The following is a 13343-nucleotide window of genomic DNA, read 5'->3' on the forward strand; positions in this document are numbered from 1 at the left end:
TCGGCCGAAACAGTTCAACAATCAGCAGTACCGGAACAACAACCCAACCACCAACTGGAACAACAACAATAACAACAAAGGCACTGTGTTTGGCCATATCAGGGGCGATGCCAAATCTGCAGTGTGTTTGGCCACAGCGCCAGACGATGCCCGCAGATGACTCAACAACAGCACTCGGGCTACAATGCATCTCCGTTTCGTCCCTGGCAACCTAGAGCTAACGTGGTTGTTGCTGCTCAAAACCCCACGAATGCTTGGTTGATTGACTCTGGTGCCACACACCACATCACCAGCGATCTCTAGAACCTGACCATCAATCAACCCTACAACGGTGCTGATTCAGTTCTCATTGGCGACGGTTCAGGTTTATCGATATCACACACATGCTCTCTCTCTCTCTCTACCTACTATCACTAGATCGTTGCGCTTGAATAATACTATATCTGTGCCTGATATTAAAAAGAATCTGCTGTCTGTCTACCGTCTTTGTAATACTAACAAGGTTTCAGTTGAATTTTTCCCTGCCCATTTTCAGGTGAAGGATTTAAGCTCGGGGATCCCGTTAATCCAAGGCAAGACCAAGGGTGAGCTGTACGAGTGGCCTACCTAAAAACCTACCTTTCAAACCTTCTATGCTTCAAACACATCCAAACCCAAGCTGCACGATTGGCATTTTCGTCTTGGACACCCATCTTTTTCAATTCTTAAGTCTATTGTTTCCAGTTTTTCTTTACCTATTGCCAACTCTGTAACCCCAAACACTTTATGTTCAGATTGTGCAATCAATAAGACTCACAAATTACCTTTCTCTCAATCCTCTATCACTTCCTCAAAACCATTACAATACATTTTTATTGACCTGTGGAGCTCACCGATTCATCCATTGACAATTACAAGTACTATCTTGTGCTGGTTGATCACTACACCCGCTACACATGGCTTTACCCACTAAAGCTCAAATCACAAGTTCGAGACACTTTCAAAGCCTTCAAATCGCTTGTTGAGAACTACTTCTCCACCAAAATTGGAACACTATTTTCAGATAATGGTGGTGAGTTCATAGCCCTCCGATCAATCCTGACAGAGGCTGGTATCTCTCACCTTACATCTCCACCTCACACACCAGAACACAATGGTATTGCCGAAAGGAAACATTGACACATAGTGGAAACCGGCCGGACCCTTCTCATCCATTCCTCCATGCCTAAGAAATACTGGACCTTTGCTTTTGCTACAGCTACATACCTGATAAACCGCCTTCCTACCCCAGTTCTCGACATGGATTCACCATTCCATAAGCTCTTTGGCACTCAACCTAACTACTTGAAGATAAGAGTGTTTGGCTGCCTCTGCTTTCCATGGTTAGGACCTTACACATCAAACAAAATGGAAGATCGTTCCACACCTTGTGTTTTCATGGGATATTCGCAAACACAAAGCGGATACCTCTGCCTCCAGTAACCTCACTCTCAAGGGCACTATCTGCAGAGCTCCCGTGATCAGGGTCTATAGAGAGTAAAGTCTCTAAAAGCAAAAGAACACTCGTGGGAAAGTCCTTAAACATCTGTGATAGTTTCCGCCTATAAGGAACCCTACTTCTGAATCCAGCTGAAGACGGTAAGTTATGTTTTCTCCAGTAACTTTCTGATGGTGAACCACATAGCTTGAAGATTTTATGCAACTGTTCTACCTATAAAGAACAAGTGATGAGTAACTTCAAACAACATGCATGATCCTGATGCAACACCCAATGTGTAGTAGGAAAATGAAATATTCACCTCGGTTTTTCCAGGTAGGATCGGTTTACCAGCATATAATTCACCTAAGATGCAACCTGTGCTCCAAAGATCAACTCCAACACCGCAATGAGAAGCTCCAAGCAAAAGCTCTGGTGGTCGGTACCAAAGAGTGACAACATGGCTAGTCAATGGTATAGTTTTGGCAGGGTCAAAGAAAGTTGCTAACCCGAAGTCTGCTATCTTCAAGACTCCATTACGGTCGATCAGAAGATTTGAGCCTTTTATATCTCGATGAAGAACACCACGGCTGTGACAATGTTCAAGCCCACTTAGAAGTTGTTGCATGTAACATTTAACCTAGAAACATAAGAGTAATACCTTTAAATAGCACCAAATTATGTTTTTATGGTAAGATTAGCATATAAGAATAAAAATTCTAAAAATAGCATTAACTAAAAGTTAAAATCTATATTTGTTTTATATTTAGTGATTAAAATTCATGGTTAGTATATAGGTAGGAGTAGAGGTGGGATTATGGTCTAAAATTAGAATAATTTGATTATTCAGTGTTATTTAAAAAAAAACTTTTAAAATGTGCTATTTTTCAATTTTTGACATGGAAATAAATCTTCATGTTGACGTAGCAAAGCATTTACGCGCAGTAGTAGTACCTGAGGCTCTGAGAACTTAGCACCGGGGAGTGAAGAAAGTCCTAAGAGATCATGATCCATGTACTCGAAAACTAAGTAGAGTGATGATGAAACATGGGCAGTGATCAATGCTAAAACGGAACAAAAATTCAGCTTTTCTGTCTCTTTGGTATAAAACATTTTTTCTCCATTTTATCTTTTCTGTTTCTCAAAGTCAATGAAATAAATAGTTTTATGAATCAAAATAATTATAAAAAATAGAAACAATTGATGAAAGATCCATATTAACAAACTGATATTTTTTTGGGTTGAAAAACTTGATAAATTAAAATTTTAAATTCTGTTCAACGAAAGGTAGATTTCATCTTCTACAAAAAATGGGTTAGTAGAAATTGAATTCCAAATTAAACAAGTTCATCTATTTTTTTTAGAACGAACAATATACTTTTAATTAAACTTATAAATATGAGGAATGTGAATTCTACCAGTTGTAAAGACAACTACATTTTTTTTGTGAATGCAATTTCTACTTTTATGAGATATTCGAAAATCTTAGGAATGTGAAATCTAGAAACAACTCAAACGTCTACATGTGGTAGAATCTGCTTATGAAAATTTTGTTTTGTTTCTACGCAATGTAGAAAATGCATTCTACAGATAAGAAAACCTGATTTTGCCAAAATTTAGAAAGTTCGGTTAAGAAAATATTCTAAAATTATTGGTAATATTCTAACTTTCCTAAAACTTCGACAGTATATGTTTGCATTGTCAATATTTTCGAAAATATGGTAAGCTGAGTTACAAAATATTCTAAAAATATTTGAAAATCATTTTACTTTTCTAAAACGTGTTTCAGCTCTTTTTTATTTATTTATTTTGATTTATTTATTTATTTTGATTTATTTTCTAAAATCGATTTTCAAAAAAGTTGATTTATTTTAAAGTATATTTAAGAATGTTTATGTTGATATTTAAAATTATAATCTTGGATATATTTTCATTTATTTATTTGTATTAAAATATATTAAATCAAATTGTAGAAATTAAAAAAATGATATAATTTGTATAATTATCAAAAATAAAACTAAACAGAATTCATATACTAAAATTGATTTGGCGATTTTTTTTCTTTGTTTCTATTTAGATTTTATTTGAATTTGATTTTGATTTATTTTTTTGGGTCAAAATTCATTATGTTTTTAATTGATATATAAAAGTAGGTTTTTAAATTGTTAATTGATAAATTAAGGGTTATATTGAGGATTTTAGCAAATATTATACTAAATAAATTAATTTAGGTTGGTTTTATATTAAAGGGACAAATAATTTGTTTTTTGTTCTATTTTGGCAAATTTGTCAATAAATGCTGTTAGTGAGTCATCAGTGACAAATATGTGTTGCATAAAAATTTAAAATATATAATTCTCCAAGACGATAAATAAACATAAAAATATGGTTATCAACTCTTTCTCACACATGGATCCAAAACACTGTCTCTTCGGATCGGTTTGATTGGGATATAATTCCATGGCCGATGAGTTAAGAGTGAAGACTCATCAGTTCTGAGTCATTTGGGGTGGCTGGTTGATTGACTTAGGATCTGATGGGAATTGTTAGTCCATTAACTGGACTTGGTATCATACGCTAATAAGCAAAAGGATGTTGGATGATGCATGAGCCGGGACGGGCCAAATGCATATCCTTAGCTGTTTGAAGACTCTCAAGGGTTACTTAAGTCTGTGGGGATGGTTGGTTGAATGACTAAGTACCTAAGGGAGTTGTTTTATGAGTAAAGGAGCTGGACGCAGTATATGGCAGCTGGCCGCAGCTCGATCTTAGCTCAGTTAGAGTATGACAGCTCGATCAGCTGGTCTGCGAGTTCATTCAGCTAGAGCAGCTGAGCCGATGAGCTAACAAGCTCCGTGGATGTGGTAAATGTATGATTTAGCAATACTTGCACTGATCTAGATAGAATGGTTTAGGGGAATGAAACCTCGGATTCGTATGACTTGATTTGGGTTTAGGATCAACCTTGAGCTAGTTGGTTGTTGGGTAGACTTACCCGAGCTGAGGTGATTCCGGACTAGTATTAGATTGGATTTAGTCCAATGGTTAAGTAGAGAATATTCCGCTGCGTATAAGTTGAAACGATCTAAGTTAGGGAATGACTAAGGTAGTCTTAAGCTAAGATCTAGGTTAGCCCTCGCTTATGGGTGATATTATAGATAAATGGCAAAAAATTTAGAGGTTCGGCCAGGAAGTGGACCGAGCGACGTGAGGCTTTGTATGCGGCCTAGACGGCCGGGATCGGGTCTTACAGAAACACGACGCCGATTATAAATAATTTATCAATTATCTTCCGTCTATTTTTTTGTGACAAATAGGTCACCGGATAGGTTTCTCTTGTCCATGACAAGAACCTTGGCCACTCGTTCTGCTACATATGACTGGATCTCATCTCACCGGAGTGAAGGAGCACCACAAGAGAGGAATCATCATCAGGAGAAGAATGCAGGGAAGATTGTTATGGGTCAGTTTAGGATTGTTGAAGGTTCTGTGAGGAAGAAAGAGACTACAAGGAAAACACAAAGGAAGAATTTGATAAATAGCCTCAAATAGCCATAAAATATTTTAAATTTTCAAACTAGCCTATAAGGATCAAAATGTCTAAATTATGTTTTATTAAAGTGGTAAATAACAATTATATCTCTTTCGTATATATGTATATTTATATAGAAATAATATTTTGAAAAAATATGTATAATATTTTATAAATATATACTAATAAAAGGGACATTTTGAGGATTCATAGAGCGTCCGCATCAGCGTAAAATCCTTCTTTTTAAAGAAGCCACATGACATTATTTCATTATAAGAAAAATAAATAAATAATAAGTACATATACAATATAAGAAAATAGATAATAAGTAAATATACAATATAAGAAATAGAAATACTACATTAAACAATAATAAGTAAATATACAATATACGAAAAAGTAAATAATAAGTAAATATACAATATAAGAAATAGAAATATCACATTAAACATCTATCATAATATTATCATTTGATATATAAGCAAGAAAATTAGAATAAGTAAATATACAATTAAGAAATGAAAAAAAAACTAAACTAAACATATATCTGAAAAATGTATAGTAAAATAAGTAATAACTAAATATACAATATAATATATAGAAATATTATATTATACATATATCGTAATATTAGAATAAGTAAATATAAAATTTAAGAAAAAAATAAATAATAAGTAAATATAGTATATAAGAAATAAAATTATTACATTACATATCTATCGTAATATTATCATTGATATAAAAGCAAGAAATTTAGAATACATTAATATACAAAATAAGAAAAGATAAATAGTAAATAAATATACAATATAAAAAATAGAAAAACTAAATTAAACATATATCTGAAAAATGTATAGTTAAATAAATAATAAGTAAATATATAATATAAAAATTGCTTAAATATTTATTATGAAATTAGAATAACTAAAAATATAAAATAAATAATAAGTAAATATACAATATAAGAAATACAAAAAAATACATTAGACATCTATCTAAAATATATCTAATAAAATAAAAAATAATTAAATATATAATATAAGAAATATAAATATTAAATTAAACATATATCATGATATTACAATTTGATTTAAAAATAATAATTAGATAAGTAAATATACTATAAAATAAATAAATATACAATATAAGAAACGGGAAAACTACATTAAACATCTATCTGAAAAATGTAGAGTTTTACATTTTTATTTTTCCAGATATTTTTATAAGTAAATATACAATATAAGAAAAACAAGCATATAATATAAGAAATAGAAATATTACATTAAAGATCTATCATAATATTATCATTTGATATAAAAGCAAAATAATTAGAATAAGTAAATATTCAATATAAGAAAAATAAACAATAGGTAAAATACAATTAAGAAATGAAAAAACTAAATTAAACATCTCTCTAAGAAATGTATAGTAAAATATATAATAAGTGAATATACAATATAAGAAATATAAATATTATATTAAACATCTATTGTAATATTAGAATAAGTAAATATACTATATAAGGAAAATAAAATAAACATCTGAAAAACGTACAGTAAAATAAATTATAAGTAAATATACAATATAAGAAATATAAATATTACATTAAATATCTATAAATAATATTACCATTTTATATAAAAGCAAAAAAAATAGAATAAGTAAATATACAATATAAGAAATGGTAAAACTTTATTAAACATCTATCTGAAAAATGTATTGTTTTACATTTTTATTATTTTAAAATTTTTTCATAAGTAAATATATATACAATATAGGAAGAAATAAATAATTAGTAAATATACAATATAAAAAGTAGAAATGTTACATATTATAATAAGTAAATATAAAATATAAGAAAAATATATAATAAGTAAATATATCATATAAAAAATAAAATATTACATTAAATATATATCGTAATATTATCATTGATATAAAAGCAAGAAATTTAAAATAAGTAAATATAAAAAATAACAAAAGATAAACAGTAATTAAATATACAATATAAAAAATAGAAAAAACTAAATTAAAAATCTCACTGAAAAATGTATACTTAATTGGAAAAATGTATAGTTAAATAAATAATAAGCAAATATACAATATAAGAAATAGAAATATTACATTAAACATCTATCGTAATATGACCATTTGATTTAAAAGCAAGAAAATTAGAATAAATAAATATACAATATAGAGAAATTCCCTAGGATAGTCTGTTTTAAGTTTTTGTCACAAAAATAGCTCTCAATGAGAAAAATGACCAAAAGAAGTCTTATTAAAGAGTAAAAATACATTTATACCCTATGGTGAACTAATATAGACTTAGGGTTTAGAGTTAAGGGGTTGAGTCTTCAGGATAGGGTTTCAAATTTAAAAAAATAAAAAATAAAAGTTTTAAATTTCAAAATAAAAGAGGATATTTTAGTCATTTTCCTTATTGAATGCTATTTTTGTGACAAAAACTTAAAAAAACTAATTGAGAGAATTGCCCTACAATATAAAAAAATAATAATAAGTAAATATACAATATAAGAAATGGAAAACTATATCAAACGTATATCTGAAAAATGTATTGTTTTCTGCTTTTTTCTAAGGAAATTTTGTTGTTGCTCATAATACACTGTCCAAAAAAATAACTATATAGTTAACATTTGAAAATCAAAATAACCCCGCGTGTTGCGCGGGTTAACTCCTAGCGTGTATAATATCTTCTTGAATTCGATTCTGAAAAAGAAGAGATACAACAATTGTTTGAACACTTTTTCACCACGGCAATGATTTAACATAAATACACATTGGAAGGAAAAGTTATCAGCCGAGTACATGGCTCAGTGGAAAAGTCTCTTGCTTTACCTCCATAGCCTCATCTCTGGCATAGTTATTCATACGCTATTAAAACCGAGATGGTTTGTGAATTCGAAACCCAAACTTCTTCAAACAGAGCTCCCAATACGAAGATATTTATCGGCCATATCATTGTGCTTTTCTAAATATGTTTAAGATACTATCAAACCTTTTAGAGTCAGCTTTGGTTGGAGTAGCGCTTGGGTAACCATCTTCTTTATAAGAGATTCTTTTCTCCAACTTTGAAGTTGCCTCCCAAGATGTATGCTCAGCTACTTCAACCTCATAAACCAAAGAGAAGCCAGACTTCATCACCTCGCACTCTGCAACCGCACTTGTACCATTTGTCACTTCAAATCTAAGGAAAATTTCATTAGCTGATGAAAGCTGTTGACGTTTCTTGATATTGAACCATGTGGTGTAGCCAATGAATACATGGTCCGACTCAACCATATGTGGCTCCTCCCCTGGTTCCGACCAACCGCCAACTATGAAACTTTCCGGGCTCAAGGATGCGTTAGTGAACTCACAAGTGCATTTCACTTGGAGAGTACTGTTGTTTTGTTGTTTGTACTCCTTAAACGAGACTACAACAGATAGAGCTACCCCGACAAATCTGCCTGTATTACAATCTTTAGGAAGCTCCATCTTTAAGATTGATCCCAATGCTTGGTGGTTGAACCATGCGGGTATGTCACATCCAGGAAAGCAAGTACTGATCAAGGCTTTGAAAACAAAATCCTGCAAATAAAAGTTTTCATAAAAATGTGGATGTTTGGGGATAGATAATAGAAAGAAAATGATGAAAAATACCTGATTATATCGATCATCTGACATCAACTCGCTTTTCTTTTGGATATAAGATATGATATCATTCTTTGAGCCTTGTTCCATTTCATGACAATTAGTGAAAATGAAGGTGTAATGAATCTGCTCGGTCGACATCAGAAGGTCTAGGGGACTGGCGACTGTCCTTAGCGAAGTGCAGCCATGTGCATTTAAGCACTGAAGATTAGGTGGAAGTCTCGGAAGAGATGTGAGATTAGTACAATACTTCAACTCGAGCCACTTCAGATGGTACATGTGACCCATGTCAAATTTTAGGCTGCTTATTTTGTCATTCCTGCTTAAGCATAGACGCCGCAGGGAGGATAAGTAGATAACACTACTTGGCATCTCCGTTATTGATGTTCCATCAAGCAGTAATACCCGCAAGCTTTCCATGATCTCCTTAACATCGGGGAAGACCTCAAGCTTTGAGCAACGAGAGAGTTTTAGTTCTTGAAGAGATTTCAGCTTCCCAAGACAATCAGGAAGAGTAGCCAGATTTACACAGTCTTTCAAATTCAAGAAGTTGAGTCTGTGGAGATTACAAATGGCTGGAGGAAGTCCATCTATTGCAGTGCCGTTTAAGTACAGAGTTTCTAGACTTTCTGAAATCACTTGGAATGTCAGGAACTTTGAGCAGCCACTGAGAATGAGAGTCTTCAGGGAATCCAGAGTGATCTTTGGCAGAGACAAGAGACTTGTGCATCCTCTTAGGTTCAGGAAAACAAGTTTCTTCATCTTTTTCATCTCCTCAGGTAACTCCTTCAAACTCGTGCAGCCTTCCAGGTTTAATCTTAAAAGATTTGGCACATCTGATAGACTTGAAATGGAAGTTAACTCACTGGAGTGACTTAGATCGACCCACTTCAGTTTCGGTGCTACCTGTGACAACAAAAGCAGAGTTCTATACCATCAATAAGAAAATGCAAACCTAATTTAGTATACGACTAAAACCATCTTCAATTCACCTCTATTTATTTCATTTTTCAATAAATAAGAAAATATAGCATTTCTCTATTATATAGAAATGCATCAGAGAGAAATCAATCTCTAAATAAAGTTATAAAGAAAAAAAGGTAGAAGTGAAGTAGAAATGTTGTAAGTAGAGAGATACAAACCTTAGCACAGTCCCACACACACTTAATCTTGCTGTAAGGCAACCTAAGATCGATAAGATTCATTGGCTCAAAGTCTGATGGAAGTTCTTTCCCGGGGAATCTCATCCAGTCAAGACATCTGAGGATGTTATCTTTTGGGAAGTAAATTCCGTCTGGTAAGTTCAACTTGCACCCCGCTTTAGAGTGCGTAGGACAGAGGGAGTAGTAGACTTTCAGGTAGAGTAGACTACTCATACTTACAAAAGCTTGGTTGTCTAAGGGCTTCTCCTCCATATTAGACATGTCTAAGATAATACCTCTAACCTTGTCTTTTCCCTGTTTGATCAAGTAATCAATAGAAGTTATTGCAAGCACATATGAAACTCTTGAAAAGAATAAAGTCTCAAACTTACCTCCTTGTTTTTCAGGGCATCAGTATTAGATCCTGCAGAATCTGATGGAAGTAACAAATATTTTCCTCCACTTGCTTCAACGAGCTCCATAGCCATTGTCAATAGTAGATTATTCATCTCTACTCGGCCATCCGATACGCCAATCAAGAACTTGTCTAAAAGCTCTCTAAAATTATTCCCAGCTTTTGATGTGTCAGGGTCAAAAGATTCAAGTAAGCTTTTGATGTAGTCATCATCTTTTGATCTAAAGAAAATGGCTATATCAAGAAACGCATCTTTCTGCTTCTGGTTTAGTCCATCGAAACAGGTTCTCAACACCTTCCCAATCTTCTCACTGGAAACTTTTGAGAGTGTTCTAAGTCTTGCTTCCCAGTGATCCTCGTCTTTCCCACGAATCTCCTCACCGAATGCCTCAAGAGCTAATGGGTTGCCTCCTGTATAATCTACATACTTTCTCGACAGCTCCAGGTAGTTCCCCTCAAGAGTAGTGCCGATTTGAGCCTTGAAGAGCTCTAAACCCTCTCTCTCATTCAGTCCAGGAACCTCGTAGAGATCAGATACAGTTAATCCCTCGGTCAATGACTTGTCCCGTGTCGTGATAACGATCCTGCTCCCCTTCTTAATCCAGTCACAGTTCCCCATTAGCGGCTCCAAATGTTTCTTGTCACTAACGTTATCGAATACAACCACGACTTTCTTCTCGATTAGAAGATTCTTCCAGTCTTCAAGTGAATTCTCACCAGCGAATATTAAACTGGGATAATCTTTCTTCAATAAACCTTCCACGAGTCTCTTCTCCAATTGATTCGAGTTATCGCAGTCGAACTCAATAATCAAGGCACGGCAAAGCTTCGTCTCAAGCTTGAAGAAGAGTTTCTTCGCGAGATAGGTTTTGCCGATACCAGCCATCCCGAAAATTCCAAGAACACGAGTTTCGTCTTCATTGCAGTCCAATGAGTCCATATGCAACTTCTCCTCCAACTGTTTCAGGCGTTGTTCTCCTGGTTCAGCACTGCTTAATGCTATGTTATAGAATTTTGGAGGGTTAGGGATTTCTTCTACTCCTCTCTTTTGTAAGTTAGGGTTTGCTTGACTTTGCGACCAAATTAGGGATCGGGCATCATTTACCTTCTCAACGATCCTAGCCACGAAAGCATTCTCCTCGTTAGTCTTTTCTATCCGATTTTTTTACTCAAAAATGGTTCAATGAGAATTGGCGATAGTCTTGTGCATTTTGGAACAGCCTATAACGTAAACTAAAACATTAAAAATACCTGAAGTTGTTCAAATTATCCAAAACTGTAAAGCTGTTTTTTCTTCTTCTTACACCCTCAGGTTATTCTAAACCGTAAGATTATTTCAGTTAACAGGACTACAGTTAGTCAGTTAGTTTACTCCTCACATTCCTTCATTTCTACTCTACCAAAGATTAATTACTAAAAGCTAGAACAATCATCATTTTGTAAAAGTAAAATGAAAATTATTTACGTACATGCTTCCGTCATATATCAAAGCCGCTCTGCTCAGCATATCCTGCAAAGCCGCATTCCACTTCACAATCCGGCTGTCTCGTGCACCACCTGGTTCCCTCCACACATTCAATAGGTTAACACCAAATTCACCTTCAAGCTTATCGACGATAGATGTAGACAGCTTGTAGAAGATTGGAATGACCACTAGATTTTTGCATCCTTCCCCATTTGTGCTACATTCCATTATCTTCACCAGCTCCTCCAGACACCATTGTGACGCCGTGTACTTGCTCGATAAAATCGCCAACGCTATCTTGGACTCCTCGATTGTTTTGAAAAGGGTTATGAGTTTATCGCCCGGAACCATATCAGAGTCTATGAAAGCATTGATCCCACTCTGGCGCAATGCCTTATAGAGATGGGAGACGAAATTCTCTCGCAGCTCTTCTCCTCGGAAGTTGATGAACACTTCTGGTCCTACGTTGACGTTGGAATATGAAGAAGTTGTCACCATCTTGAACTTTTTTGTTAGGTTTTTCTTTTGGAGTTTGTTGTTACTTTGACTGAACTTTTCCTTATCAATTTGCAACAAATAAAATGTTTGACGTGCAGTTATTTATACCCTAACCAATTCGAAAGACCGCGTACGTTCTTCCTCAAGACTAAGACAATTGAACAAAGTTTATTCTTTAGACCAATTCTTACCCCAACGTTCTTAAATTATTCTTGAAGACAATTTCTAACTCAACAAATTAATTATTGATTACACCACTTGTCTATTTTGCTTGGTATACTTTTTCTTTCAAGTTGAGAATGCCCATAGAAGTTAATCTTAAGTACTTGATATGACAAACATAATGTCAAACACAACTCTGCCGTCTTTGAATATATATCTTAGATCATTTCTAATGTATTTTTCATTTTTTCTTTTCTTCTAAAAGAGAGTCACTCTATCATAAAAATACACTGTGATCCTCTATTTTTGCCTCTAAAAAGAAATATTCTCAAAAGATTTTTATTTTTATTTTACAGGAACATTTTATTTGTGAAAGTTAAAAATTAACCTATTGTTGGGGTCGAAAACGGTTACGACGAAGTTAACATCTAAATCTCCGCAGAATTCAAGTATGAGTGTTTTTCCGCGACAAATAGTGCTTGGTCAAAAGAATGTCGCGACATATGTTCTCGAGATAAAACCTTGTTCAAATCCCGTTTGGATCAAACACAAGCTGTCCCAAGGTAACAGAAACGTATCTAAGCCAGCCACAGATAGGTTCGAATATGACGATCGGAACACGGACAAACCAAGCTCGTCACTACGCAACTATCGCACATGCACACTGCTCGGTCAATGCATAGCGACCGAGCTCTTCCGAAACGTCGATACGACACGAACCATGCATTCTCGTCTACCCTTCGATGCTGTCTCCCGAAGACCGTAGCGAACCCATTTTATATTTTCCGCTATTCGAAGTCATCAATCAAACTTTACGATAAAAACCGCGGAAAGTTTGTTTTATCAAAAGAAATCGTAATAAACGCTTCAAGTCGAAAGACGACCCAAAGGGACCTAAGACTTGACTCGAAGCCCACCTTACGATTTCTTAACCAACAGCCCGTAAACCGTGGGACGGTTTACGCTTGGTTCGCAAGGAAAGATAAATGTCAAGTTTCCGCAGATAAATACAAAATTTTGAA

At 34.0% G+C, this 13343-nt stretch overlaps 2 protein-coding genes across 2 annotated transcripts; both read right to left on the reverse strand.

Annotated features, from left to right (window-relative positions):
• Positions 1 to 1414: 1414 nt before the first annotated feature.
• LOC125582420 (probable serine/threonine-protein kinase At1g54610) lies at positions 1415 to 2978 on the reverse strand. Its single transcript, XM_048749112.1, has 3 exons — positions 2411 to 2978; positions 1779 to 2096; positions 1415 to 1690 (listed from the first exon to the last, which is right to left on the reverse strand). Exons 1-3 carry the CDS (start codon positions 2567 to 2569, stop codon positions 1415 to 1417), a joined length of 753 nt encoding a protein of 250 aa, XP_048605069.1. The 5' UTR covers positions 2570 to 2978.
• Positions 2979 to 7692: 4714 nt separating this feature from the next.
• On the reverse strand, positions 7693 to 13087 carry LOC106437231 (disease resistance-like protein CSA1). Its single transcript, XM_048747857.1, has 4 exons — positions 11662 to 13087; positions 10161 to 11334; positions 9782 to 10101; positions 7693 to 9545 (listed from the first exon to the last, which is right to left on the reverse strand). The coding sequence occupies exons 1-4, from the start codon at positions 12157 to 12159 to the stop codon at positions 7965 to 7967; spliced, it is 3573 nt and encodes a 1190-aa protein (XP_048603814.1). The 5' UTR covers positions 12160 to 13087; the 3' UTR covers positions 7693 to 7964.
• Between the last annotated feature and the right edge of the window lie 256 nt (positions 13088 to 13343).

This window comes from Brassica napus, chromosome C2, assembly GCF_020379485.1.
Source record: "Brassica napus cultivar Da-Ae chromosome C2, Da-Ae, whole genome shotgun sequence".
NCBI classification, from domain to species: Eukaryota; Viridiplantae; Streptophyta; class Magnoliopsida; order Brassicales; family Brassicaceae; genus Brassica; species Brassica napus.

Coding starts and splice junctions, on each gene's coding strand:
- LOC125582420 (XM_048749112.1), bottom strand. CDS start 2,569: ATGTTTTATACCAAAGAGACAGAAAAGCTGAATTTTTGTTCCGTTTTA. Junction 2,097..2,410: donor CTAAGTTCTCAGAGCCTCAG/GTACTACTACTG, acceptor TTATGTTTCTAG/GTTAAATGTTACATGCAACA. Junction 1,691..1,778: donor TCCTACCTGGAAAAACCGAG/GTGAATATTTCA, acceptor TGTTCTTTATAG/GTAGAACAGTTGCATAAAAT.
- LOC106437231 (XM_048747857.1), bottom strand. CDS start 12,159: ATGGTGACAACTTCTTCATATTCCAACGTCAACGTAGGACCAGAAGTG. Junction 10,102..10,160: donor CAAGGAGGTAAGTTTGAGAC/TTTATTCTTTTC, acceptor ATTACTTGATCA/AACAGGGAAAAGACAAGGTT. Junction 9,546..9,781: donor GTGTGTGGGACTGTGCTAAG/GTTTGTATCTCT, acceptor TTGTTGTCACAG/GTAGCACCGAAACTGAAGTG.